Source organism: Arctopsyche grandis, chromosome 7 (genome assembly GCF_051622035.1).
Source record: "Arctopsyche grandis isolate Sample6627 chromosome 7, ASM5162203v2, whole genome shotgun sequence".
Classification (NCBI taxonomy): domain Eukaryota; kingdom Metazoa; phylum Arthropoda; class Insecta; order Trichoptera; family Hydropsychidae; genus Arctopsyche; species Arctopsyche grandis.
In genome coordinates this window covers 31,925,697-31,952,563 of record NC_135361.1, presented here as the reverse complement: position 1 = coordinate 31,952,563, position 26,867 = coordinate 31,925,697, and the positions used below count along the sequence as shown (strand labels likewise).

Below are 26,867 nucleotides of genomic sequence, written 5' to 3'. Positions count from 1 at the left end.
TGAGTTTAGTTTAATGGCTGCAGGTGTGCTTCGACTGGTTTTGGGAATGTATTCTGCGTCGCAGTATATGTCTTGATGATGTTGACGAGATTCCCACAGGTCGAATACGTGGTCGAGTATAGTCGGTGTGGTACGACTATGGAAGAAGCCATACTCCTCGGAGGGCTTCTATGATGCCAATGAGCGCTCGCCGTGATCAGACTTGGGCGGATCACGGGGACAGAGTTCGGGGCTTAGTTTGAGGCCGGCTTTTACGAGGGACGCTGCATCTGGCGGTCCGCGCCGGGATCACCCACGGGAGAATCTAGCACGACTGACAGATGATCAGAGTAAAAGAGAGAAAACAAAAGCCGAAGCCGTAAGAGGACGACCAACGGCCATGAGGGTTTTTGGCTCGGACAGTAGGAGTCGGAGCGTTATCATAGATGTGTGAGGGAAATCAGTGTGGTAGCGGTGGTGTGAGCGTATGCCCGTAGTTGCGGCTCTCTCGTCTGGTGCGAATTAAAAAGGCGTTCGGGAATCGTCGGTGTGACGCGTGACGTGTGGGGTGTGGGGTGCGGAGTGTGGAGTGCGGAGTGTCGAGAGCAGAGAGCTGTGTGTGGGGTGTGGGGTGTGGGGTGTGGGCCGCTGAAGGCCCGCGTCTCCAGTCAGGATGGCTCGCGAGTACGACCACCTCTTCAAACTGCTCATCATCGGAGACAGCGGTCAGCTTCTCCCCTCTCCCCCTCTACCTTCCACTATTTCTACTTCTGACAACCCTCGTTTGACAGTTACGCCCACTGTCCGTCTCGCTCGCGCGCTTCAGCCGACCAATCACAGCGCGGTATTCGATACACAGGAAATTCGCATTCAACATTCATTAACAACATTCTTATGCCTAAGCCTATGCCTTACTTGCCATCATCATAACCTTTACTTTCTATCGTTTGCCGGAAGTGTAATGACATGTGAGATTACTCACGTTACAAAACATTTGACCTTACGTACGTGACTCATTTGCACAAACTCGTTTTGTTTCGTTTAATCTCCAATCAGATGTATACGAAACACTCGCCTTATCTAAAACGAATTATTTTATAACCATTCTAAAAATACACCCACCCCGCTCGTTAAATGTTTAAGTGGAGTGTGATTTGAAAATTATCCGTCTTGGACTGTGATCGGTCTGCTAAACTACGTTGAGCTTCAATCGTTTAATATATCCGGAAAATAGACTTCTAAACGAAGTTTAGAATGTAATACGTTTATTGTTATCGAAGCTTAAGATTTGTTCCCTCTTTGAGTTGGATTAAAACTCAATTTTAAATACTACTACTACTTATACTTTTCAAACACAACAATTCCATTTTTTTTTTACTACATATTAAGAGGGCTGTACACCCGAAACCTTAATTTTGTTACCGTTCCTTTCTTCGATATATATATATTGAGTGTATGTATATATTGAGTGAATGCGACAATATTTATTTATTTATTTAATAGTTTTGGACCATTGTGGCATTACAGGAAGAACCTAATGCGCCACAATGGCCTACATTTGAAAAAGATATAAAAACATGATATAAAAACAAGTAAACTGTAAATAAAGGAAAAAAACAAAAGCAGAAAACATGGTAAAATAAAATAATAAAAAAAAAGTAACAAAAGGAAAATAATACATCATTCAGAGAGAAAAAAAATAACAAAAGTGTAAAAATTAAAAATAAAATCCATAAATCCCATTCTTTGTTTACACTGAGCAAAATTAAAATAGTATATAAAAATATACAAAGGAGAAAGAAAAAGTAAAATAAAATAAAACAAAATATGAATAAAAAATAAAATCACAGCGAGGCCCAAATGGAAGAGAGTAGATTAAGATTCCACTCATTCATCACATTCAAATTAAGAAAGTAATGATGAGCGCAGGTTACCAGATAAATATGTTAAGATAATATCCGACAATCTACGCTCCCCAAGGTGGAAAATATCACATTCAGGGACAGCAGCAACGATTTCATTGAGAAGTCGAATAGCTCTTGGAATAGGAGCCATTCGAAAAAGAACTGCGAGCAGCAGGTACAACCATCAAATGATGATGTCTACCACGCACATAATTATTAGGGACATAAAGTCCCAACTGTTCCAGCAACAACGGGCATGACGTATTACCACGCAATAGCTGGAGAACGAAACGAATTAACGAGAAGTTTCTCCGAAGTTCAAGGGAATTATACCCAAGCATGCCCAAAAGGAAAGGAGTAGGATAGAGATATGGGTAGTACCCATACTCTTTCTTATAAAGAAAACGAAGAAATGCTTTTTGCACTTTTTCTATAATAAGAGAGTAGTTTGCTTCATGCGGATTCCACACAATTGCATTATACTCTAGCTTACTTCTAACAAGCGAGTTGAAAAGCAAGTGAGAAGACAAGGGGTTGGAGAATAATCTAGCATATCTCAAGACAAATCCAAGTCGACGAAAGGAAACGTCAGCGATTGTCTTGATGTGGTTGTGAAAGGTGAATTGAGGATCAAAAGTGATACCCAAGTCGACCATTGATTCCACGCGCTTCAACAATACGGATCCAATGGAATATCCATGACAATAGAGCGAATTCGCACGTCCATAACTCATAATGGCACATTTACTAGTATTCAGTTCAAGCCCTAAACTGGAACTGAACTCTAAAACAGCGTTAATATCAGCTTGAAGGAGAGAGGATTGCCTCTCATCCTTAACAGCAAAGAATAGTTTAACGTCGTCTACAAACAAGAGACATGAAGCATTGCGTAGTACTTATATCAATATATATATTGAGTGAAGCGACAGTCGCGCTTCGACCAGATAAAACGTGTTTTAAATTGACAAAATCGAGGTTTCGTATTCTACTATTTTCTCCTCCAAAACTGGACCAATTTTTAAAAAAAATTCATCATCGGTATGAGAAAGATATTTTCTGTGCATCTATCGGCGTATTTTTTTTAAAATCGACCGTTAAGTAACCACGCTAGACTCTTCGTGGGTGTAAAAAAGAGGCCATTTTATAAATGTTTGACGGCTCCTACCTCCTATAAAAAATAATTAATCAAAAAAATAAAACGATAGATGCACCCCAATGGTGGATATCAATAGCATATTAAAAAATAATTTCTCTAGTGCCATAATTGAGGTAGGGAGAAGTATAGTACGTTTGTATGGACGAGGCGCTGCTGTCCAGCCCTCTTAATGAATTAGCTTTATTTTAACATATGTACATAGAACAGGATGAGTTCTTTGAAATGTGGTGTTACCGGAAGATGTTAAAATCTCATGAAAGGAGCGTGTGAGGAACGAAACAGTCCTCTAGCTTCTCCATAAAAAAAAAAGAGAGGGCTTCTTGATACGGTGAAGCACCGTAAGATGGAATATTTTGTTACGGCGATATTTACGTTATTAAATATCGCCTTCTACAAACAATCATAAGAGAAGAACGTCAATAGAAAGCAAACGGTGCCTTGGAAGAAAGAAGCTCTCTTGGCTCCGGAACATCGGGTCAAAGATGGGACTCAGACCCGAACAATTGTTTCAGCTTACCCATAATAGGGCAGAATTCGCATAAGTCATGACTGAAGTCTGCCCATGATAGTTTCCTACGTCGGAATACTGATACAGCATTAAATAAAGAACAATTCAAAGTCATCCCTATGGCTAAACAAAAAAAGAGAAAAAAAACTAGTATAAATATCTTTTAACCAGATCAGCATATTTTAGACTAAACAAATCCAAGTTAATTGAAATATGTATATGTAATGACTTGTCAAGTTTTCATATTATGAAAATAATATTGAATTCTTAATTTATATTATTTGATCATTTCAACCGGTGGGCCTGGTTTCGTCAATTCTCGTTAAATGAACTCTCCGTTTCTATACTTGAATATATTTAATTTGTCATCAATTTTGAATAAAATTAATAATTTTATGTTTATTACAGCAACATATTTATTTAACCCTTTGAGTGCTGACGTCTTTTCTGTTGTAAGCCCGCCATGCTGAAAATTTCGCCAACATTTCCAACTAGAATTAAAATATTTAGAAATCCAATAGAAAGCAGGTATAAAAATTGTAGCTAATCCAAACAAAACCTAGATAACTTCCGCCGAGTTTTGTCAAGGTGTGTTTGAACTCTCTAATATATCTTGCAACAATATAAAACCAACAAAAGAAGTCTATTAATGAATGTATTTTTCCAAAACTAGTTCCATCTTCTTCATTGTTGTTGAAATGTAATGCTCACAATCTAAAATATACAGCAGTTACGGATTTCCATCGAGAAATTCTGCTATGGTTATAAATTCAGATATTCCAGCGTAAACCGGTCTTTATAAGCATTGACACGGATTACACGTGACCCATGTTCAATGCATTTTTATTTCAATGCTACCTGGAAAGGCTTAGCGGACAGTATTCTTGTTTACTTTGTGCATGCTCAAAATACAACGACTATCGGCGTATTTCAGGCTCATGGACTTGTTGGCAAAACGCCGATCGGCGTTGGTCAGCATTCAAAGGGTTAATTAATTTCAATTAATCAAACATTTTTCGTATACTCCTAGTACAAAGCATAGAAACGGAGAGTTCATTTTACGAGACTTGATGGAAATTTCAACTTATATTGATAGTCAAATGATATCCTTATATGTGAGCATAGATTTTAAGAATCGAAAAGTCTCGGAAGCATTCCAGAGAAATCCTCACTATGACGATAGTCTAACTCTTCTGTGCAAGCCCAAGTTCACATGAACAATTGTACTCGAACTGTATTCAGAGCTCGTTTTCCCGAATGAAAAATACTCAAATTGAAAAGTAACGTTTTCATTTGTATATCACTTTTAAAATATTGAAAAAACTGTCGAAAATGAGTGCCGGTACATTTTTCCAGAGTGTTCCATTGCAAAAATACACCGCATGTAATCACATATATATAAAATCAAAATGTATTATAAATATAATTAGATCTATGACTATAGCTGTTTAATGTCGAGCCAACCGTTGAGTCTAGTTTCGAAATAGGAACATTATCCTTCTCATCATATTTATAGTCAACTTTATGTGCCCTGGAATATTTTTATATAATATATGATTGCTGCATTTTAAACAGTGTCCTTCTAAACTCTTTTACTAGTGTGAAACTACATATATATATATATTTACAACTCAATTGCATTTTAATCTATCATAAAACTTATCATAACAACTTATGTACATAAACAATTGTCCATTTTTTTTTTTTTTTTTCATTGACGCCGATAACTACTGATAAATATAATATACAGCTCAAACTGGCCGATGACAAAATTATCTCATTTCCTTCCTAATATTTTACACTGAGTTCATTTCAGTGTACGCGATTACTTACATATATTTAAATAAATTAATATTAGATTTTAATGACGGTCGGAATGTGTTGTGACCGCGATCGGAAGTCGATTAAAATTTTTAATTGGGTGAATTTGCCAATTTCAGGTGTCGGCAAGAGTTCGCTGCTGCTGAGGTTTGCCGACAACACGTTCTCGGGCAGTTACATAACGACGATAGGCGTCGACTTCAAGATTCGGACTATCGTCATCGACGGACAGCGGGTGAAGCTGCAGATATGGGACACGGCCGGCCAGGAGAGGTTCAGGACGATAACGAGCACGTATTACAGGGGGACGCACGGCGTAATCGTGGTGTACGACGTCACCAGCGGGGACTCCTTCGCCAACGTTAAACGATGGCTGCAAGAAATCGAGCACAACTGTGATGTAGTCAACAAAGTACTCGGTGAGAAAGCCGGTGATTTGTATCAATACTTGGTAACTCGTTGAATATTATCAGTGCATAATAAGCACTTCTCCGATCTCTCGGTTGACTGCTGGCTATTGATTGATATGCACAAAATGTTGATTATGTGAACGATTGATTAACAACATTGATTATATTGACTATTGGTATCATCAAACGTCGATTACATTCGACTAAATTAGATGTTGATCAAATTGAATAGTGATAACCCATTAAACATAGATTACATTGATCATTGAAAAAGCCGCTTTTCCTATGCTATGGAGCGCTTAAAAAATTATACATACATAATTTATATATATATATATTTTTAAAATGTGCAGAAGCGCCGTTCCAGTGCATTAAATTGCAAAACAGCACTGGATATATGTAATTAAACACATTATCTGAACTGTTGATAAAATTGTCGATTACACTTTCGTCGTTCAGACTACATAGCTTATGATTAGTCACCGGACCCAGAAGGTGCCGCGTATTGTTCAAAGGTTGTAAATGCATTGTTAAAGGTTTGCCGAACCTTTTTTACAGAGGATTTACAACAATGGAACAATGGATAGGACTGTGACTATCCTACCTCTACTTATGATATTGTTACGTACGCCGCGGATTAAGCGAATAGAATCCCAGAGACTATGTGACCGTTCAAGGGTTATCTGTTATCGGACTAACTAAGTGTTTGCACTTAGACCAACGGATATCTGTTATCGGATTATCTAAGTGCTTGCACTTACTTCCAGGATTATATCTGGACTCTAAGTGCATTTAGGCTAAACAATGACCGTTATTAGGCTTTTCTCAGAATCGGTACGGGGAGACCCAATGTCGTGGAAATACATATCCGAATACGTGACTATACAACAGGTAAACAGATTAGACGTCCTGAGAGATCGACCCTTTATAAGGCGGTACGTAGGCGATCTCAGGCTATTCTGGACTGAGCACTGCCAGTGCGTGTATCTCCTTAGTCATCAATAAATGCTGTGAAACGACTGTTGGCCTTTTACTTGGATCCTCCACCCACCCCTACGCAACAATATCATTAAACATATGTAGATGACACTGATCATCGCTCGATTACATTTGACTAAATTAAATGTTAATCAAATTGGCTAGTGATGTATGCAGTTAAATATCGATTACACTTGACTAAATTAAATGTTGATCAAGTTGGTTAGTGATATTGTTGCGTAGGGGTGGGTGGAGGATCCAAGTAAAAGGCCAAAGTCGTGTCACAGCATTTATTGGCGATTGAGGAGATACACGCACTGGCAGTGCTCCGTCCAGAATGTCTTGATATCGCCTAAGTACCGCCTTATAACGGATCGGTCGCTCAGGGCATCTTCGACGTCCGGTTACTTCCCTGTTGTTTAGGCATGTATTCCCACGACACTCGGTCCCACGGTATCGGTCACTTCTGAGAAGGGACCAATAGCGGCCAATTCGGTGGCCATTGTTTAGCCTACTTGCACTTGGTCTGCAGATAATCCTCGAAACCAATTATAACGGTCGCGCAGTATCAAGGATGCGCCTCGGCCTAATCCGATTGCACTCAACCGGCGGACCTTTTTAGTATACGCTACAATATCATTAAAAGACTGATTACACGGATCATTGATAAAGCAGCTTTTCTTATGCCATGGAGCACACGTAATTTTTACCTAATTTAAAAAAAAGATAAGGAATTGATACACGAATTAAAATAAAGTTATATGTTCCAAGTCAGGTGCTCAATATCAGGAGCACATGTTAGACGCTCCACGTCCCTGCTTCCCCGCGTCTTGTGGAGTGTCTGACATGTGCTCCTGATATTGAGCAACCGACTTGGAACGGGTGACGTCAGCGTCAGATGCGCTGCGCGGGAGCGTACACACACACATTCATTCATCATTTCGTACGGGTTGGGATCAGAGAGTAAATATAATGTAAGGTATAAATTATATAACATTTAACTTCATTTTAATTTGTGTATTAATTCCTTTCCGAAACCACCCGTTGAATACACTAATAACGATATCTAATTAACTAGTGTCGATGTCTTAAAACGTCGATTAGATTGAATATTGACATAATACAGATACATATATTGTAGCATTAGTCATATCGCACAATTCAATGTTGATATCACAAAGTTTTGATTATTTAATAGGTGTCGTCTGAATAAAACGTGTGATTCATATTGTTTAACAAACAGTTAGTTGTATTTCCGTTTTGTATATTACACTATAAGTGTGTTTACATGGGCAATTGGATTATTGGTCACATTACGATCGCCCAATAAACGATTTTTGCCGCGAATATGAAATATTTGGCACTCGAGTTCTCGTTAGTGTGATGGACTTTTCGGCTACCAGACGTTTTGGGCGAGCGCTTTGTGACCAATAATCACCGAACCGTATTTACATTATATTTGTAGCACATGTGAAATGTTTGATTTTCTTTTCAGTTGGTAATAAAAATGATACTCCAGAGCGTAAAGTGGTAATAACGGAGGATGCTCGAAGGTTCGCCGACTCCATGGGAATACCCTTGTACGAGACCAGCGCCAAAGATAACATAAACGTCGAAGAAATGTTCCTTCAAGTTACGAAAATGGTAAAAGATTTGCGCGATTGATAACGCTGTATGTGAGATGTATTGGCGTTTTGATTAATACGTGTGTGCATTTTCTGTGTGTGCAGGTTTTATTATCGAAACTCGAAATGAAAGAGAGACAGAACGTGAACGCCCAGTCGGACACGGTGAATCTGAGACGGTCGCAGAACAAGAAAAGAAAATGTTGCTAATATTACGCGCGAGCAGGCCGGTCGTATATAGCCGCTCGCTGGCCTCAGAAACTGACTATGTATAGTTGTGTTTGAACGGAAACCTTCAAATTATGATATATATATATATAAAGTAAACATGAAAACCAATGAATCGATGTATTTAGGAACATAATTTATATACTGTTTTTTTTTTTTTTTATTAGGATGAATATTATTACATTAGCTTTTTTTCAATATTGATTTCCAAAAACAAACAAATTTAATTTAAATATTTATTGGCGAATTTTCGAAAAATTTTGATGAAAATTACTATTAGAAATAATTGATTTGTAAATATGAAAGTCTCGCATAACTGGTTTATGCGTTTCTTTTTGTAATTACGTATATAATTGTATGAGGCGAAAGAAATATGATTTCTTTCGTGCCGAACCTTCGTCGAGGTCAACCATGTAGATCTTGAGCGGTTTTATCCACCATTGATTCCTTTGTATGTATTTTTTTTATGGTTGTGGCTATTTGCAGGTACTATATCTGCGAATGATTGGCTCTTTGCAGGTACTATATCTGCAAATGATTGGCTATTTGCAGGTGCTATATCTGCCTATTATTGGCTATTTGCAGGTACTATATCTCCGACAGGCGCAAAGCCTTCTGCGCATGCGCGTGAACTGTCACTGTCAGCGTGTTTACTGTTAAAATTTTGTTTTAAACCTCTTAAAATTTAGTCTAGAACTCGTAAAGTGACGTAGAGTAAAAAATATAATCCAAATTAGTTAATATTATTAATTAAATGATGTAAATCTATTATAATAATGTGCGAAATTTATTTGCCTCATGTATAATGAACGATTGATTAAACAAGTCTAGCATACATTAAATTTAAGAAATTATAATCGGATTATAGGTTCACGAGCATGCGCAAAAGGCTTTGCGAATATTGCAGATATATTACCTGCAAATAGCCAATAATTCGCAGTTATAGTACCTGCAAATAGCCACAACCTTTTTTTTATTATCGTATCGATTCTGATGAAAGTTTTGATTATTTATTTTTACGGTCAATCTCGACAACTTATTTTTAATTAAATGAATTTTACACTCGCCCAACCCCGGAGTGTTTGCTAGTATTTTATTCGTCAGGTGTATTATATATATTGCTGTAGTAAGATTTTTCTCAACCGACGCACAATTTAATTAAAGTTGGATGAAAACTTAATAATTGAAATGACATGCATAGTTAATTTTGTAAAAAAAAATACTACAATAATAACTTCACATTATTATTATGTATAGTATATATATGTGTGTACGTTCTGTAGAGTGCCTATTTAATGAAGTTATATTTCTTTTGAGGCCGTCACAATAGGCCTATTGTTCATATTCAATATCGAATCTGATCCGATTGTGCATGATCAGTGCATGTCTTCGAGTAGGAGCACGCCTGTCGTAGCCGTCAACGTCTATCAAGACGGCCCCGATTCGTCGCAATGATCAAACGTTTAGTTTAGGTAAAGTAAATAATAGTGAAAAAAATGCTAGTATGCCTGTACAATTTGCCGATAGCAATGTAAATGCAGTACGTTATGTACAAAGCTTTTCAAATGTTGTGAAGAGAACGACGTTTGGAAAGGTCTGTGCGATTTTTTATATACAATTGAGCACGAAATGACATCTATTTTGCAGTGTGTGTGTGTGTGTGTGTATCGATTTTAAAATATACATATTAATCGATTCTACACGGTTAGTCAATGTATACATTGTATGTAAAAACTGTTTCGACTGTACGTGTTTTTGGTGTAGTTTAGACAGTTTTATATTCATTATGTATATGTGTATAAAATAAATTGCAATATAACGTGTGAGTAATAAATAATAAAATGTTGTTTTAAAAGTTGATTGCATTCCAATTTCTGTTTTGTTTCGTACTTGACGAATTGTAATGATTATTATGTTATCTCGTTTCCCAATTGAGCATTTTTATTGTGTATTGATTATTATTATTGTTCAGAGAATTGTTGAAACTATTTTATTATTATTGTATGTATATGCAGATGCAAAATATAAATTATTTACTGAAATATCTATTAAAGAAAATAAATAACATTATTAACGAATATATATATGTACGCATATGTTAATATATATATATTCGATGTGAAAAAATCTGGTGGTTCCAATTAAATAAAATAATATAAATAAAGTATATATATATATATAAATATATTAACAACTCTTTTATTATTGATCTGGTAAACATTCTTTAAGTTCTACTAGCATATTTTCATCGTCGAGAGTGCTACGGCTGTTCATCAATTGAACGTTATCGTTAGTAAACTTCTTTCCTGTGTAACTTTTGCTTTCGTGGAATGTTTTAGGCCTTGAAGGTCGGAATGTAAACTGTTTCGGTTTGATACACGAAGTCGCATTGGTCTTCTTCGAGGTTTCAGAAGCTTCCGCATTGGTCGTGTCCATCGTTGACTCGTCAGACTCATCGATATGATTGCCGCTTTTATTACGCAGCTTTTTACTCTTCTTCTGGACGATTTTATGATCGAATCTGAAGTTCGGTGGGAACTTATGTTCGTCGATGCAATGCTGCATCCTCGACGCCGGGTTGAGGAACTTCGTTTTACATGTCTCGAGGTAGCACATGTACTGTAAGTATGAAATGCAACAATAAATGTTTTTATAAATTGCAATATTAGACGCGGTGAACTTACCGCTGCTCCTCGTTCGGCTTGGACGGCGAAGAAAGAATCGTGAGTCTCTGCGACGTGCAGATCCAAAAGGTGTGAGCTCGGAAGAATCTTTCTGCATTCGCAGCATGTGTACTTGTGGGCTGCGATTAGTGCAATGAGATGTAATTGATGGTGAAAATGAATCTATTCCATTGATATTTTTGGGTCAGTTACCGGTATTGTAGTGCGATTCGTATTCGACCATGCAGTCGAATATCTTTGAGCATCCCGGTATGTGACATTTGAAGGAAGCGCTGAACGTATACAAAACTTTAGTTTATGAAAGATATGGTTGTTATGGCTTAATTGAATTCAATTGGGCTTACGTGTTGTGTGAGTATTTCCCGACGTCGATGTCGAATACGGAGATACGTTGAGTCATTTCTGATAGTGTTTCATTGGATTTGAATAATTCATCTTTCGGAGTTCGTTTGCCGACACCGAATTCTGTTAATATCTTTATTAAATTCTCTGGAAGTTCCATTTTGTTGTATGATTACACAATATTAAGGTATCGTTATAAAACTAAATTGTTTGACCAGTTCAAAATATGTAACTGATTTGAGGTTAGGCTGAAGTTTATACGAAGCGCGCAATTTGCACAAAATTTTGACGTTTGACAGATAGTGCTGCCATATGGAAAAATTTTCAGTATTGGCGTATAAAAAAATTCATTGAATTTTGTTTTATAAATAGGATAAGGAAGTCATGTTTGATTACCGCTAAAAAAGTATCAAGTGGATTTTTAAAGAGCGTAACAATTATCAATATACTTTTTATATTACAAGATGAGAATAATTTATTGGGATATGAGGGAGATCCTGGTTGTTGGCCACCTTGATTAAATAGTTATTAAGCAAGAACTCTTCGACATTTTGCTCATGTTCACAATAAATCTATGGAAACAGACAATGTTTTACAATTTTAGGTTGTAGGAATACATTGTAACCGAACTTTATCTCACGCTCAAACATTAACGTCATCTCGCAACTGCAATACCAAATGACGTCAAGACGCCGCAGAACAATGGGTAGTAAAAACTAATCAAGCAGAACGGCAACGCATATACGCTGGAAACATTTCCGGAACGCGAACGACATTCTTTGCAAACATCCCCTAAAGTGAAGCTGCACCACGCGACCTCCGGAAACGACATTCTTTGCACACGGTCACGTACAGTCAGTGGCGGACTGGCCATACAAGCGAACATGCCCGATGGCATGTGGGCCCCACTATCTGTTAGAAAATATGGGCCCTCAGTAAAATTAAATAACTTTTCAACTATTTCACGTGTGTAAAAATTTATAGGATATTGCACTTTGGGACCTAAAGTTTAGGTATTTCAACAAAACAAATTTCGTACGATATACACAAACAACTAATACATGCTTTTACAGCCCAAGGATCGGTTAACTTTTTATTAGGCTCGAAATGTAAGTTTCAACATTTGCGTGGGGCCTTTTGCCGGGCCCATTTCCAACCTCAAGATTATATATATACCAATACCTATGTAACAACTACCTACTGAAATAAAAATGGGAATAAACAAATTTCCGTCAATAATATAAACTGAATTGCTTAAAACAATTTTGATAGGACGATTCATCATCAACCAGCGATTAGAAATTTAATTCATACTTTCAAAATAACATTTGATTATACTTCGACGATATAGTAAGATTTAAATACATAATTTTAAACAGTTTCCGAATATAAAATCTATTCCTAATCTAGACACATCCATGTATATAGAAATATAGGATAGGGGCCCCCTCCCCAAAATCCCGATTTTCGATTAACATTAATTGAAAATATTATGCATTGTTTTCAGGGACGTAATTTGGGGGGGGGGCTTAGGGGGGTAATCGCCCCCCTAAATTAAGGAATAGTGTGAATTTATAAAATATTATAAATTTAATGATTAATGAGATACTACGGATCTATGAATGCTACGTTTATTTCTTATGTATGTTACTTTTGGGCTATGTGCTTTGAAAAAAAAAAAGATTTTATTATTTCGAAGCAAGTATATTTTGGTTTTTAAGTGGTATGCCTTGGGTAAAATTCTTAGAAATTGTTCATCCTATGGAGCGAATCGTTAGAAAGGTCCTCTTTACTTTATTTTGTCTCAAAAACACATGTGTAACGTTAATTTTTCCAAAAGTTAGTATATTATTTGTTATCAAGAAAGGTTTTAAATTAATATGTTACTGAATCGGTTCAATCACAAATGATTTTATTTCTCGTATTTTTATTTTATTTGCAGACGTCCATTCTCTCACAAAACAATGAATGAGATGGATTTAAACTTCATGTGTAATGAATTCGGTCCAAAAAACGTTTTAGTTATTCAATAAAATTGCTCTCTGACCAAAACCTTATCAAATTTAGTACATAAAGAATACAAATATAAATTTTGAGCTTGATACGTTCAGGGGTGTGGTAGAAAACATTTTTTAATTTTTTAAGAGGAAAAAATCCCAATTTTGGTTAATTAAATTTAATGATTTTTTTTATTATATTTTCATCACATTGATACAACGAATTATACATGAAATCATGAAGAGCACACATATTTAAAGGCTCGATTAAAATAGTGGAAGAAAACTGCCAACAGGAGTAAACTGTCACTTTCGGTTAACGGGTGTTCACGAAATTTTATATATAATTTGGCGTTAGATTTATAATTCTATATATGTAATGTCAGTTCAATACGCCGAAAAGTTTCCGAGAAAAACATAAAAATATCTCAATCTTATAGGGTACAAGGACTAAAAGTTGAGATAAAAATAATTTTATATATACATATACATATATAAAATAATAAAAAGACACACAGAGCCACACACATTTTTCTATATTATGTAAACGTAATCAGTAATCGATTCTGAGTTTGAATTATCCCATGATCACAAAACTTTATTTATTGTTATTACGTACATATGTATGTACATACATAAGTAGATAAAGTGAAAAGACAGTCGGTAGAAATTAAGTTAATTGATAATTTTTTAGTGACAGTTTGATGGTCGATTTTTGTTGACCATATGAAGATTTTTGGAAAAAAATTTTCGCCTGCGGCGCTTTTTTAAATTTTTACATCATTTTTTTTTATAATTATTTTTGAAAAATTAAGCTTATTTTTTGCATATTTTATAACTCAATAAAGTTTATGCAAAGAATACTTTCCATTTTTATTCCGATATAAAAAAGGAATTTTTGAAAAAAAATTGAATATGATCAATCTTTGCCTGCCCCCCCCAAGAAAAAGCTGAAATGACGTCCCTGATTGTTTTCTACCGAAAGTAAAAGCCGCTTTTATGCCGCATTCTTTTATGATGAATTCTATTTACCTAGGACAAGGGTTATAACGAAATATACAATGTAATTTATGGATCTATTTTGCTTTTACCATTTTTCTTGTACCTAAATTTATGTATTCCCATTTTTGAAAAAAAAAAAAAAAAAAAAAAAAAAAAAATCCCTTGATTTTTAGCGTGATGGAAAGAAGAAAATTTTGTTATATGGGGGGGGGGGGACAAATTTTTTTAACCCTGGGTGGGCCCCCTTTGACTCCTGGCATGTACTAATTTCAGTCCCAGTCCGCCACTGCGTACAGTGTATCGTTTATGAACATAGAAGTAGAATGCATAGAGTGGTCATTGCCAACAAAAGTATCGTCTAAAAGCGAGCCATCGAAGAGAGAGAGACGGCTGAGAGAAATGGCGAAACAACTGAGAAACGGGAAGAGAGAAACAACTGACAAACTCTGCCGCGCAGAGTTTTTGTATTGTGGCGGCTCGTTATACGACATGGTCGAGTTTGGTCACCTTCCTGCGAGTGGGGACCAACTCGATTGTGTTCGGAGCTAGCTACTCACTCTGCCTTCAGCTGTCATAAATAAAACACGTGCATTAACATGCCAGTCGTCTCATTCGTTCATCCCCCATAGTATCAACATTTTTGGAGGCTGAGAGCGATTCTATGCATTCTACTTCTATGTTTATAAACCACTGCATCAGCTCCAGACAGCAGAGTGAGCACCGGGACTTCAGCCGGCTCACTTCTCCGGAGTGAGCAACCAGCGCCTTCGTACATACAACAACTCATGAACTCAACGAGCAGTTCATCCAGCCACGCCACCAGCAGCAGAGCAACCAGTTCATCCTCTTCGAGAACTTCCTCAACATAACCAATTACTTGTACACGTGTATACCAAGACTAAAATACAAAACAATTTATTCAAATACAGCCGTGTTTCCACCACTGGACACATCAGATCCCTACCGATGAATCTGTCTAAATAGCATGGTGACTGGTTACGAAGATACTTCACAACTCTAGCCAGTCCCCATAACTGGTGACCCCGACGTAATAATCGCAGCCAGTCCCCATAAGGCTGTATTTCTCGGTAAACGGTGTTAGGAACACCTTTACGCGCAGGGCGAACAGGTGTCCTCCAGGAACACGTTCTAAAGGGAAACCGTGAACTGGCCTGGATTGTGTCGTTATCTGTCGTAGGGTTCACCTGGTTCTATGCTCGTCGAAGCGCAGCCAGCTGTACGAGCTGGTGGGAGAAAAGCTGGAGACCTGATGACGAGGTTCTTCCTGTACGTAGACGGCTTCTGGCTGTTCCGTAAACAGCGGCGTATGAAGGACTCCGGGAACTGTACAGCTACTACTGAGGCTCAACCGCTCAGCTCTCAGGATGCAGAGAGAGACACAACTGTGTATGTGAAGGTCTGGTGACAAGATAGGCGTATGTGCGAGATCACTTTTTGTGGAATAATCACCGAACCGTATTTCTCATGGTCGCATGGGAGAAGAGTAAAAATTGCAATATTGTTCTTGTTCACTACTAAGCGATAGCTGTGATATTGTTGTCTCTTTTGTTACTGTCTATTTTTGTCCCATAGCGATATTTCGTAGATCTTCTACTACCTAATGAATAGGTAATGAAAGAAAAAATGATCTTTTCGTAAAATTCTTTATTAGATTCATTTAACTGAAAAAAGTATGGAAGCCTTTGTGGCAAGTTCAAATGGACAATTAAACTAAGAAGTAAAGCAATTAAATATCGAGATGAACGTTCTAAAATTACGGTATAAAAAGTTACAAAATATCATTAATTTATGTTTTGTTTAATATACGTACGTATATAGAGATGAAACTTCATGTATAATATCGAAAGAATAAAAAAAAAGTAATAATAGCAACATTGGTTTAATCTAATATACAAATATAGTGACACAAGAATAATGTCAATTTTGTGATATTTAATATAATAAAATCTTATCAAAATTCACACAAAATTAACAAAAATATTTTTCTTTTAGTGGCATTTTCAACATAAAACTCACTTAGAATTTCATAACATCAATATTTCCGTTTCGCACTTGAACTCAACAATACTTGACTCATATTACAATACTTAAATTTATAATTTATCGTATTATAATATAAGGAGAAATATTAAGCTAAGAGTTCAAAGTAGTGCAAAGAGTACTATTATATTTATATTTAAAACGGTACAATTAATCATCATGTTCACAATTCATTTGTAAAAGCAATGCAAATCACTTTGCAGAAAGTAAAATAAATGCTATCCGTTTCTTTCCAACAAAAAAAATATATATTTACACCATTGATTTTGCAGTAGATCTATTTATATAAATTATACTTCTCTATCAATACAAAGTTAGCATTAATGTTAAGTATAAATTTAACGTTAAAACAAATACAAACTTTTGAAACTCCTTAACATTGTGCAATAAAGTATAACTATTTATTCTCTAGCTTGACGATTTATTTATTAGGACACACACAAAAAATAATCCCCTATTCCATTTTAAGATCATCTTCCTCTTTGATGGTCGGAGCATCGGTGATGGAGAAAACGAACATGATGCAGCCGAATTGTATCAACGCGCCGTGAGACAACAGAGCCGTGCCCTCCCAGCCGGCAATCAGCTCCCTCCTCGCTATACCTTCTTTGGTACAAGCACACGGAGGACCCGGTGACACGTCCGATATGCTGAAAAGAAACAACCCATCAGCAACGAACAACCTACGTAACAAAAATAGCGAACGAGTACAAATTCAAATACAAACTTTTGGCTTAAATTTAAGGGATTTCGTCTCTGTCTTTTGTGAGCTATAGCGCGGAGACCAGCAGCCTTCTCTTCTGTGCCCGATATGTCGTCAATGCTCGGTTGAACCTCGCTGAAATCGCAAGAATACAACTGTCCGTTGACGCAAGTGCCGAATTCCGAGTAATTGATCAGCTCAAAGTGTCGAGTTATCTGCAAAAAAATATATATAAACTATATTTCTATAGTACAGTAGTGTTGTGACCGATGAAATAACATCGCATGGGTTATGGCATATTAAGTTGCTAAATAAAAAAAGATTAAAAGAAACGTGTCGGTTCTGTGTTCGATCCGCATGGCGGTCGTATTTTTTATTACTACTACTAGCTTCTTCTTAGCTCGCTTACGATTTTTTCGTCTGACGAAATTTCGGTTCAAATCCGATCGTTTTCAAACTTTGCCATTTTGCTCGGTTTGGTCATCAATATATGTGGAAATCAAATCCACCATTACGATACGTAATAGACACGTTTGAAAATACTCCATTACACTGTTCGACACGAAAAATGGTTCAGAGACGAGATATGACTTTTCTTATAGATCTATGCCCAGTAAACACGAATCTGGTAATAAAAAATGTTGATTGGCTCGAGATTCGGAGATATATGTTTTTTAAATCGCGCGATTTTTCTATATCTTGGTGTTGTTCGGTCGATGTCTCAAAATCTGTCAACTTCCTGTTCAAAATGTATATTGGAATCTATAGTCGGGTATTTTATCTTTTATTTGTAGTACTTTTCAGCTTTCAAATCTCTCTAAGTAGTCGTCCAGTTCAAATCAAAAGTACGTATTTTCACTTGGGATTTTTTCCCACTGTTAATACTATTTTATATTGAATATTTTCTATTGGAACATGTTTATTGGGATAGTGTTCTGGCCACACTATTTTTTGTTTTCGTTTAAAAGGGTTAATTGGAAGTGTGCTGAATTTTAAATCGGTAAAATTGCGAGCTAAAAACTCGATACTACTATTTACTCGTATTTACACGAATCTGAATTGAATTAATAGGGATAATATATTAAATTGTCTTTATATGAGAATGTGCCATACTGCTGGCTCCGTTATCGGGTATCCATTGCATATTTATGGATGTGACAGAAACCTTAAATATCTAATGTTCAGCGGATGAAGAATTTTATGTATACATCAAGACAAACCTCATCGTAGAAGATGAGAGCATGCTTATCGGACACGTATGAGCATGTGCCGTATCGCTGCAGAGGAAGGTCACAGGCGCCGCGGCCTATACTCAAACGAGACAATCGCATCGGCACTGGTCGTCCGAATCCATCCCCCAAGCCGTTCCTAAAAAAAAAAAAATCCAAAAACAATTACAAATCCAGTCACATCTATACAAATTGAAATATTAGTTAAGAACCTTGCTGGCCGCTCGACAGGACAGAGCGTAGCTCGGACAGGTAGCGCACTCAACGATGGCATTGGAGCCGTGGGGGTCGGTACGGTGGGTACGCCTGATGGCCCCGTACAGTTGACGGGTATCATCCTCAGACGCAGGACTTCTTCTTTAGGTGCGACGGCTCCGGCAACCTCTTTCGCTATCCGCTCCATGTCGCTCTGGCTCAGCAGTTCACTCGGCAGTGCCACATGCCGGAAGCCGTACCGACAGAGACTGCTCTTGTCGATGCTCTTCGTGATCAATTCTGAAACGCTATCATCTAAGACGTCTCCGTTGTCGAGCCCCAGTAGCTGCTGTAACCGTTGAAACGCCAGCAACTTGACCAGTCTAGAATCTAGCTTTTTCAGTTGTTGTTCTACGGAGTATAATATTTCGTTTGTTTCTTTTGAATCGATTCCGACTATTCCTAATATGACGTCTAATTTGTCGTCGTCTACCTTGGCTGCGCTCGGTTCGACGTCTTTAGGTAGCGTTTTATCCGAGTCGTGTGCGGATTCGTGTTGGTGGTCTTTTTGCATTTTCCGCTTTTTGGGACCGATTGTTAGATACAGTTTGGTTTCTTGAGTGTCGGACGCGTCGTCGGCGATGTTGTGCTTGGACTCGCCCTCGTCGGCTGAATGGTGGTCTTCGCCGGATATTATTTTTAAATCCTCATCGGCGATCATGTTCTGTTCGAAGCTTTCCGAATCGATCTCGTGCGTACACGTCTCGTTGATTGAAAGATACTTATGACAATTTAAATTTAGGCAAATGATTTCCTTTTTGATGTTCTCTTCATCGTCTAGCGACGTGTTGAACATATTCTGATTCTTTAATACTGAAAATAAAAATAAATCTTTTTTTAGTTGCCGTCTTGCAAAATGCATGTTATGATAACATCGAACGACAAAAAAATCACGTTTTTTACTTACCGGAGCAGAGACTAATCAATCGTTACTAAGTTTGACCCACTAAATTCCAAATATACAAACTCCTGTTTAAGCAGACGAAAAGTTGAGAAAACGAGTCTTGAGATATTGCGAGTTGGTAGAATGGAGCGCACCGCTCATAAACGAGAACAAACCAACAAAAATCATTGTCATATTTGAATTCAGCGGGTCAAATTTACTAACGATTGAATAGTCTCCACTGTGTTAATTTTTTTTCTCAGTGTAATTTGATATAAAATAAAATGAAAATTGTTTTTACCCATATTACACCGTTGCATTTCGCGTCGTTGGGGTAAAAGTGGGGGTGGGTGACGGTAATGATGACGAACCATTCCTGGTACGCGGACTCGACCCCGAGGCGGACCAGACGGAAGTCGGATCCGGAACGGGGGAAACTTTTTGCGCGCGCATCGGATGAAATCCAAACGAACGGCGTCCTGATCGACCGGACCGCCAAATTTATCCCACAACGCGACCCGCTCCGTTATGGACACCGAATTGACCAGCTTCCAATCCTGAAAACCAACTCGATTACATCACGGTGCATACGCATAGTATACTAAATCAATCAGATCACGTACGATGTATTGTTCGACGTGATTCGGACACATCCACCTGCCAGCGGGAAACGCTGTCAACGGTGGGTCTAAACAATCCTGAAACAGACCACTTCTATTATTTCCCTCCGTCATATATGAAATATGTATGATATGAGCGAAGGAACGTATCGAACCTGGTGGTATAATAGTGGACAGTAGTCGCATTGAACGAGTGGGGCCGTTCGACAGCTGACTTGGCAGTGGTAGCAGACCTTGGCCGGCAGCGGCACACAATCGTACACGTCCCGCACCAAGCCCATACGGTTACCGTTCGTCTCGGCTGTTTCCAAACAAACAAACACTTCACATTTCAATTAATGATTACGAAAATAAAAAAAATAGCATGCAAACGAAAAATATTCATGAAACACAATTGACAGTAAAAAGTAAAACTAACTTTTATCGGTTCCGGGAAACGGGCAGTGGATTTGCATCTCTCTGGGCAGTTCGAATTGACGTGGATTCATGACTTTAGCCGCTCTGACGAGGATTTCCATCGGTGAGAGGTCTTTCTCTTCCACCTCTTTGTCTACGATGATCGGTTCGGGCAATTCTATAATGTTCTTTTCGGCCGCTTCCATTTCTTTTTCAATGAAATCTTTTTCCTTTTCATTTTTTCTGCTCGATGTGCTCGTCGAACTGACGCTTGAATTGGAACGATTCACTCTTAAATTTCTGAAAAATTAACTTTCAGTTTATATTATGCAAAATATAATAATTAAATTATAAATACAATGAGAATGATTCTATGATATATTATTTTTTAACAGTTTGCAAGCGGGTCACGAGAATCCTCGTATTTACGTTGTCTGCGCTTAAACTGCGGATCCCGAGAAAACTCGTGTTCTTAACATATTTTTAATCAACGATATCTCTGTAACTGGATATATAAATGATAAAATTGGAATCTGTACTGTATATTTTTTCTCGTGGAACCATTTAAACTCGTAACATGTATTTGATATATGTCACACCCGTTTTTTCCAATCTTTCCCGTGTTTCTTCCGATTTCACCCCAAAATGAAATCTAGATGTAGTTTTTCGTCAGACCTTTTCGTACTTTTTCGGTTGCTTTCGTGAATTTCAATTCTAATTAATCCTATAACTACTACTAATAACATTTACACTACAGTAAAATGTTTATAATATTACTAGCTGAACCCGGCAAGTTAACGTCGTGGTAATCTGATTTATCCAGCGTTTTGGCTCGTGCTTCTCGATGTGTCTCAATAAGCAAATGTTTTAAGTTTCAAATTAATACTTAATAATCCAATTAAATAACAGTAATGATAATTTTTCAAAGAAACGCAGGCGGCGGACACATTTGAAATTATTTAATTGTTTGTTTATTTTACCCTAACAACGCAGGTGGCGATGTGAAAATATTTATACTACCATTTTCTGGCCTAAAAAAATCTATTGAAGTAGATCTTGACTTTGGGAAAACTCATATATGGGGTAGATTCAGTGGCGGCTTGTCCATATGGGCTGTGGGTTTGCAGTCATCCCAGTATTGTACATATTCATGCTATTTTTGTCTTCCACACGGACTGCAGCCTCCGAGTATAGTGAATATGCATGCTATATTTACTGGTATGGTCAACGAGAGCCACTACAGCTCGATTTATCTCTGCAGCCTTCCACTTTGAATTCTCACGAGCCGCCACTGGGTAGATTACCAAATTCAACTTCCTATAAACTTCCGCATCGTTGCCTAGACGATCAATCAAACAAATATGATTACACAGAGCGAAGCTCAGTTTTCTAGATATGTATTGTTTCACTATAAGAAAAGCCTCGGTAGTAGTTTGGTTAACTTTCCAGGTCTATAGATATATGTTGCTGATTTATTATCAGTCCATTTCTAGAACGAGCTCACGATTAATGATAGATGGATGATATATATATATATATATATATATATATATATCTCTAATAACGACTGAAAAATTGCCTGGTTTTCTTTTCTCCTTCTGAACTTTTATGGCTCGAACTCGGCGAAACCGGTCGCAGTCGTTCTCCCGAGCTTTTACATTCTAAACAGAGCCATTGGCCGTGAGGTATATCACTCCTTTCCAGAGGTGGATCGCTGAAATACCAACAAAACATAATTATTTCAAATTCACATCTACTTTTAAACTTCAATCGCAGATAATTAATACAAAAAAAAAAGTAAAAATACACACTGGCATCCGAGATGAAAGCTAGACGGGCACCGATCGCAGCATATAAGATCACCGCCCTCCTGACAAGCATCGCAACAGTCGTGATTGTGACCTTTTCCCGGTCGCTTGTAATACGGGTGTTCCGACTTTTTGGGCTTTACATTGTTTACATCCTCTCCGGGGGCGCGGACTAGCTCACGTATAACCTGGAGTGAAACACATAGTTTATAATATACGACAGTCACAATTGAAATAGTTTTATTAGTGAATACAATACAATTGATTGATATATTTCAAAATAGTGATACAGTGTCGATGTTATATTGTTCCGGTGTATTGAAATAGGACGCCGGGCAGTCACAGCGAGTTATATTATTATATAAGTAATGAAGATACAGATGTATGGTGAAAATGAAGTGAAAAGTGTGTGCGTGTGTATTGCACAGTTCAGGTTCAGGCTTTAGAGTAGAAAGGGTATGTGTTGTTGAGTGTTGTTGAGTGAATGAAGTGTGTTTGCGGTGGTCGGTTCGAGAGGTGGAAGAAGACGTGCAGTTTGGCGGGAAGGGTGGTGTGGTGTGGTGTGTTGTGGTGTGTTGTGCGGCGGGGTGGCGAGGGGAGAGCGGGGGTCGAGGAAAGAGGAGAGGGGGGCGCTTACATGCATGAGACCCGCCGGGGAGTCGTCGTAGCGGGGGGACGACATGGTGGTGTGGGGAGGCGAAGGCCGAAGCCGATCGCCACAAACGCCACACGCCACAGCTTGACGCTTCAGCGGTTACTTTCCTGTCAAGCGCGTGCTCATAACACCGGGCATCTCGACCATGCGCCTCAATGTCACTCGCTCAACGATAATTGCATTATTACTGTCTTTTCATTCTAACTTAAGCGATTTCTAATATTGTTTGCATTTACAAAACCATTTTTGTACGTGTGTACTATTTTTAAAGTTTATTTTAAGAGATCGTCCATTTTCGTCACAAGGGAAAAGATGTCTAAAGGTCTGTTCATACCTAGTCAGCAGGTATCCAGCCGTACGAAAAGTATTCTTTGGTACATTTTGTATGGGTATATTCATACCAACCGTCACGTTTACGCCACGGCAGGCTTACAGCAATACCCGACATTTATTTTTTTTTTATTTTACATATATACCAGGAAGGCCTTACAGGTAAATCCCAATGCACCTTCCTGGCCAATTACAAATACAAATGCAGCATTTTTATTATAAGTCGTTGAACTGCGAGACACTGAAAAAAGTCGCAAATTAACGAGACATCTATGAATTGTACATACATTTTTATTGTACATCAATCAAATTTCAAATAGTGGTGACATAGTAGGTAGGAAGGATTTTTAGCCAATTTTTTTTCCGGGAACCGTTTCAACAATGAAATCGGAGAAAATTGGCAAACTCTGATAGGAAACGATCAACCTGGAGTCACAAATCCAGGTCTGACCGACAGCATACTCTGAAAAATTCATTTTCATTCAGGGATAGAACCCGGCACCTTCTTGACGGTAAGCAGAAGCTTAACGTCCGAGCTATGCTGCTAGCTATTTCCTGTTCATACCTTACAGCAACATCCGTCAACGTATTGTTACGTACGCCGCGGATTAAGCGAATAGAATCCCAGAGACTGTGTGACCGAACCTATGGGACAGGATTATCTGTAACGGATATCTGTTGACGGATTAACTAAATGCATACCGTGCGACTGGTATAAGTGGTTTTAAGGATTAGCGACAAGCTAAGTGCATGAAAGCTAAATAATGATTGCACTTCTCATACCGTGGAAATACATATCCGAATACGTGACTATACAACAGGTAAACAGATTAGGCGCCCTGAGAGATCTACCCCTTATAAGGCGGTACGTAGGCGATATCATGTCATTCTGGACTTAGCACTGGCAATGCGTGTATCTCCTGAATCATCAATAAATGCTGTGAAACGACTGTTGGCCTTTTACTTGGATCCTCCACCCACCCCTACGCAATCGTGGAAATATACACGCGAATTACGTGCCATGAGTCTGCCGCTTTGCTTTTTTGGACCAATTATCGATAGTGACAGTTGACAGCTGTTCTATCTTTCGATATGGTTTTGGCGCAAATATTAAAAAAAAATTAAATTTTTTACGGAAATATTTAAAAAATTTTTGTCCATCATCCACAAGCTCCTTATACAGTGTCCAAAACTCTCCTACGGTTTTTCTATTTTTTAACATGGGATGCACATCAAAACGCCTCCGTGCTTTTTTATTGCCTTCTTGAGCTTCTTCTTCCAACAACAGCGCGATTATACATAATTTTTCGTTCGATAAACGTCAAAACATTTTTGCTGACTTGTATTCTGACGCGTAGCTACGAATGCACGTGTATGCAGTCATATTGTAAGTACTCGACAATACGACGTAAACAATATTGCGCCGTATCGTCATGGCCTCTAATGTATAAGTAAGCCGATTTTGCCTTGCACTCGGCCAAATTGCTGTAAACGTGACGTGACCGCGACATGTAGGTAGATATGAATAGAAATGTAATAAAATGACATATTTGAAACGGAGTCGTGCAGTGCTGTTAAGTATGAACAGACCTTAATAGGGGTCTACCTCAAGGGACCGAAAGTAAAAAGCCCGAAAAAGCAAATATCGGAAGGCAAAGATCGAAAATCGAAAGATCTTCAGTTGAAAGATAAAAAAGAGTGTATGATAAACGATACTATGTATATGTAATATATATGAGTGGCATGCGGTGAAATTATCTCTCTTTTTGTCATAAAGCCTTGTTTAATGTGCGCGCGCAGGATACGGGAGGAAAAGCCTGTTCCTTTTGTTCCTGTTGTATCTTGCTTGCGCAAATAAAGTGAGAATGTACGACGGGGGGAGAGAGAGTTTTAACGCACGCCACTGATGGGTCTACGTGACGAGACAGAATGTTAAACGACAGAAAACGCAAATATCGGAAGGCAAAGATCGAAAATCGAAAGATCTTAAGTCGAAAGATCAAAAAAAAATGGTGCATGGTAAACGGTACATACTCACTTAATTTGGGAGAGCAGGATACAACAGGAACAAGAGGAACATGCTTTTCCTCCCGTATTCTGCGCGCGCACATTAATACGGAAGGAAAAGCCTGTTCCTCTTGTTCCTGTTGTATCCTGCTCGCGCAAATTAAGTGAGTATGTACCGTTTACCATGCACCATTTTTTTTTGATCTTTCGACTTAAGATCTTTCGATTTTCGATCTTTGCCTTCCGTTATTTGCATTTTCTGTCGTTTAACATTCTGTCTCGTCACAGAGACCGGCCACTGATATATATACTAACCGTTTTTCATATGTATGCATAGTAAACAAACATTTTTGACTTTTTAACATTCGGTGCGGTGACGGTCACCCGTCTAAAGGTCTGTTAATACCTATCCAGCACAACCCGTATCCTGCAGGTGTCATGCAAGTGCGGATAGTATTCTTTGGTTGATTGTATTCTGTGCGGATAGTATTCTTTATCAATTGGTCAAAATATAGAATATCAATTTTTCGAATTGTACAATTTCAGAATATTAGAATTTAGAATCTCAAAATGTAGGAAACTTATCGTTCACTTACATATATCAGGGAATAGAAACGTAGTTAGAGGTAGATTAATCAGTGGGTCAATCGATGGATCGATCAGTGATTAATGACGTACATATGTTTCAACCAGAGGGACTTCAAATCAAAATTTGCACCTCCCCTCCCCCTCCCACAAGTTCGTAGTGAATCTGCACCAGCAAAGAAAAATTTAGAAACATTTTGAAGCGTTTTAGTTGTTAGCCAGTGTATGTTTATTGGTTGTTTGGATTTTCAAGTAAAACAAGAAGAATCCGATAACTTTACCGAGAAAAAATAGTGGTTTTATTTATATTACAACAAATTATCAAATTTTGTTGAGAAATTATATACATATGCACGTACCAATTTAATGCTTTCGTCCCCTTTCGCCAGGGGCATCAAGCTCCTCAACCAGATTTCTATTAGATTGGATCTGTTTAATCTAAAATATACTGATCTGGTTGAGGTACTGTTTAGTTTGAGATCGTAGCAACTTGTAACATATTGTATTTTTATATTCATATTTTTACATTTTTATATTTTCATATTTTTATATTTTTATATATTTATTTTTCATATTATTATTTTTCATTGTAATTTTATTTCTCATTTTTTTATAATTTTATATTTCATGTATTTACAATTTTATATTTTTATTTTTACAATTTATATTTTTATATTTTATGTTTTTACAATTTCGTATTT

At 37.5% G+C, this 26,867-nt stretch overlaps 3 protein-coding genes across 4 annotated transcripts; 1 reads left to right on the top strand and 2 right to left on the bottom strand.

Annotated features, from left to right (window-relative positions):
• Positions 1-400: 400 nt before the first annotated feature.
• Rab35 (RAS oncogene family member Rab35) lies at positions 401-8,728 on the top strand. Its single transcript, XM_077435186.1, has 4 exons — positions 401-704; positions 5,488-5,787; positions 8,252-8,400; positions 8,487-8,728. Exons 1-4 carry the CDS (start codon positions 653-655, stop codon positions 8,589-8,591), a joined length of 606 nt encoding a protein of 201 aa, XP_077291312.1. The 5' UTR covers positions 401-652; the 3' UTR covers positions 8,592-8,728.
• A 2,017-nt stretch (positions 8,729-10,745) lies between these two features.
• Positions 10,746-11,967, bottom strand: l(2)k10201 (zinc finger protein 511 lethal (2) k10201). The gene is made up of 4 exons (XM_077435185.1): positions 11,638-11,967; positions 11,486-11,565; positions 11,294-11,412; positions 10,746-11,228 (listed from the first exon to the last, which is right to left on the bottom strand). The coding sequence occupies exons 1-4, from the start codon at positions 11,793-11,795 to the stop codon at positions 10,812-10,814; spliced, it is 774 nt and encodes a 257-aa protein (XP_077291311.1). The 5' UTR covers positions 11,796-11,967; the 3' UTR covers positions 10,746-10,811.
• A 4,312-nt stretch (positions 11,968-16,279) lies between these two features.
• LOC143914913 (PHD finger protein 12) lies at positions 16,280-23,385 on the bottom strand. 2 transcript variants are annotated; one of them, XM_077435316.1, is made up of 11 exons: positions 23,227-23,385; positions 22,593-22,777; positions 22,361-22,495; positions 20,804-21,081; positions 20,541-20,707; positions 20,389-20,463; positions 20,067-20,322; positions 18,840-19,695; positions 18,619-18,766; positions 17,423-17,613; positions 16,280-17,345 (listed from the first exon to the last, which is right to left on the bottom strand). In XM_077435316.1, exons 1-11 carry the CDS (start codon positions 23,269-23,271, stop codon positions 17,150-17,152), a joined length of 2,532 nt encoding a protein of 843 aa, XP_077291442.1. In that variant the 5' UTR covers positions 23,272-23,385; the 3' UTR covers positions 16,280-17,149. The 2 variants fall into 2 exon arrangements, with proteins under 2 accessions (XP_077291442.1, XP_077291443.1); XM_077435317.1 differs by having other exon boundaries at positions 16,281-17,345; positions 20,541-20,686; positions 23,227-23,368.
• Between the last annotated feature and the right edge of the window lie 3,482 nt (positions 23,386-26,867).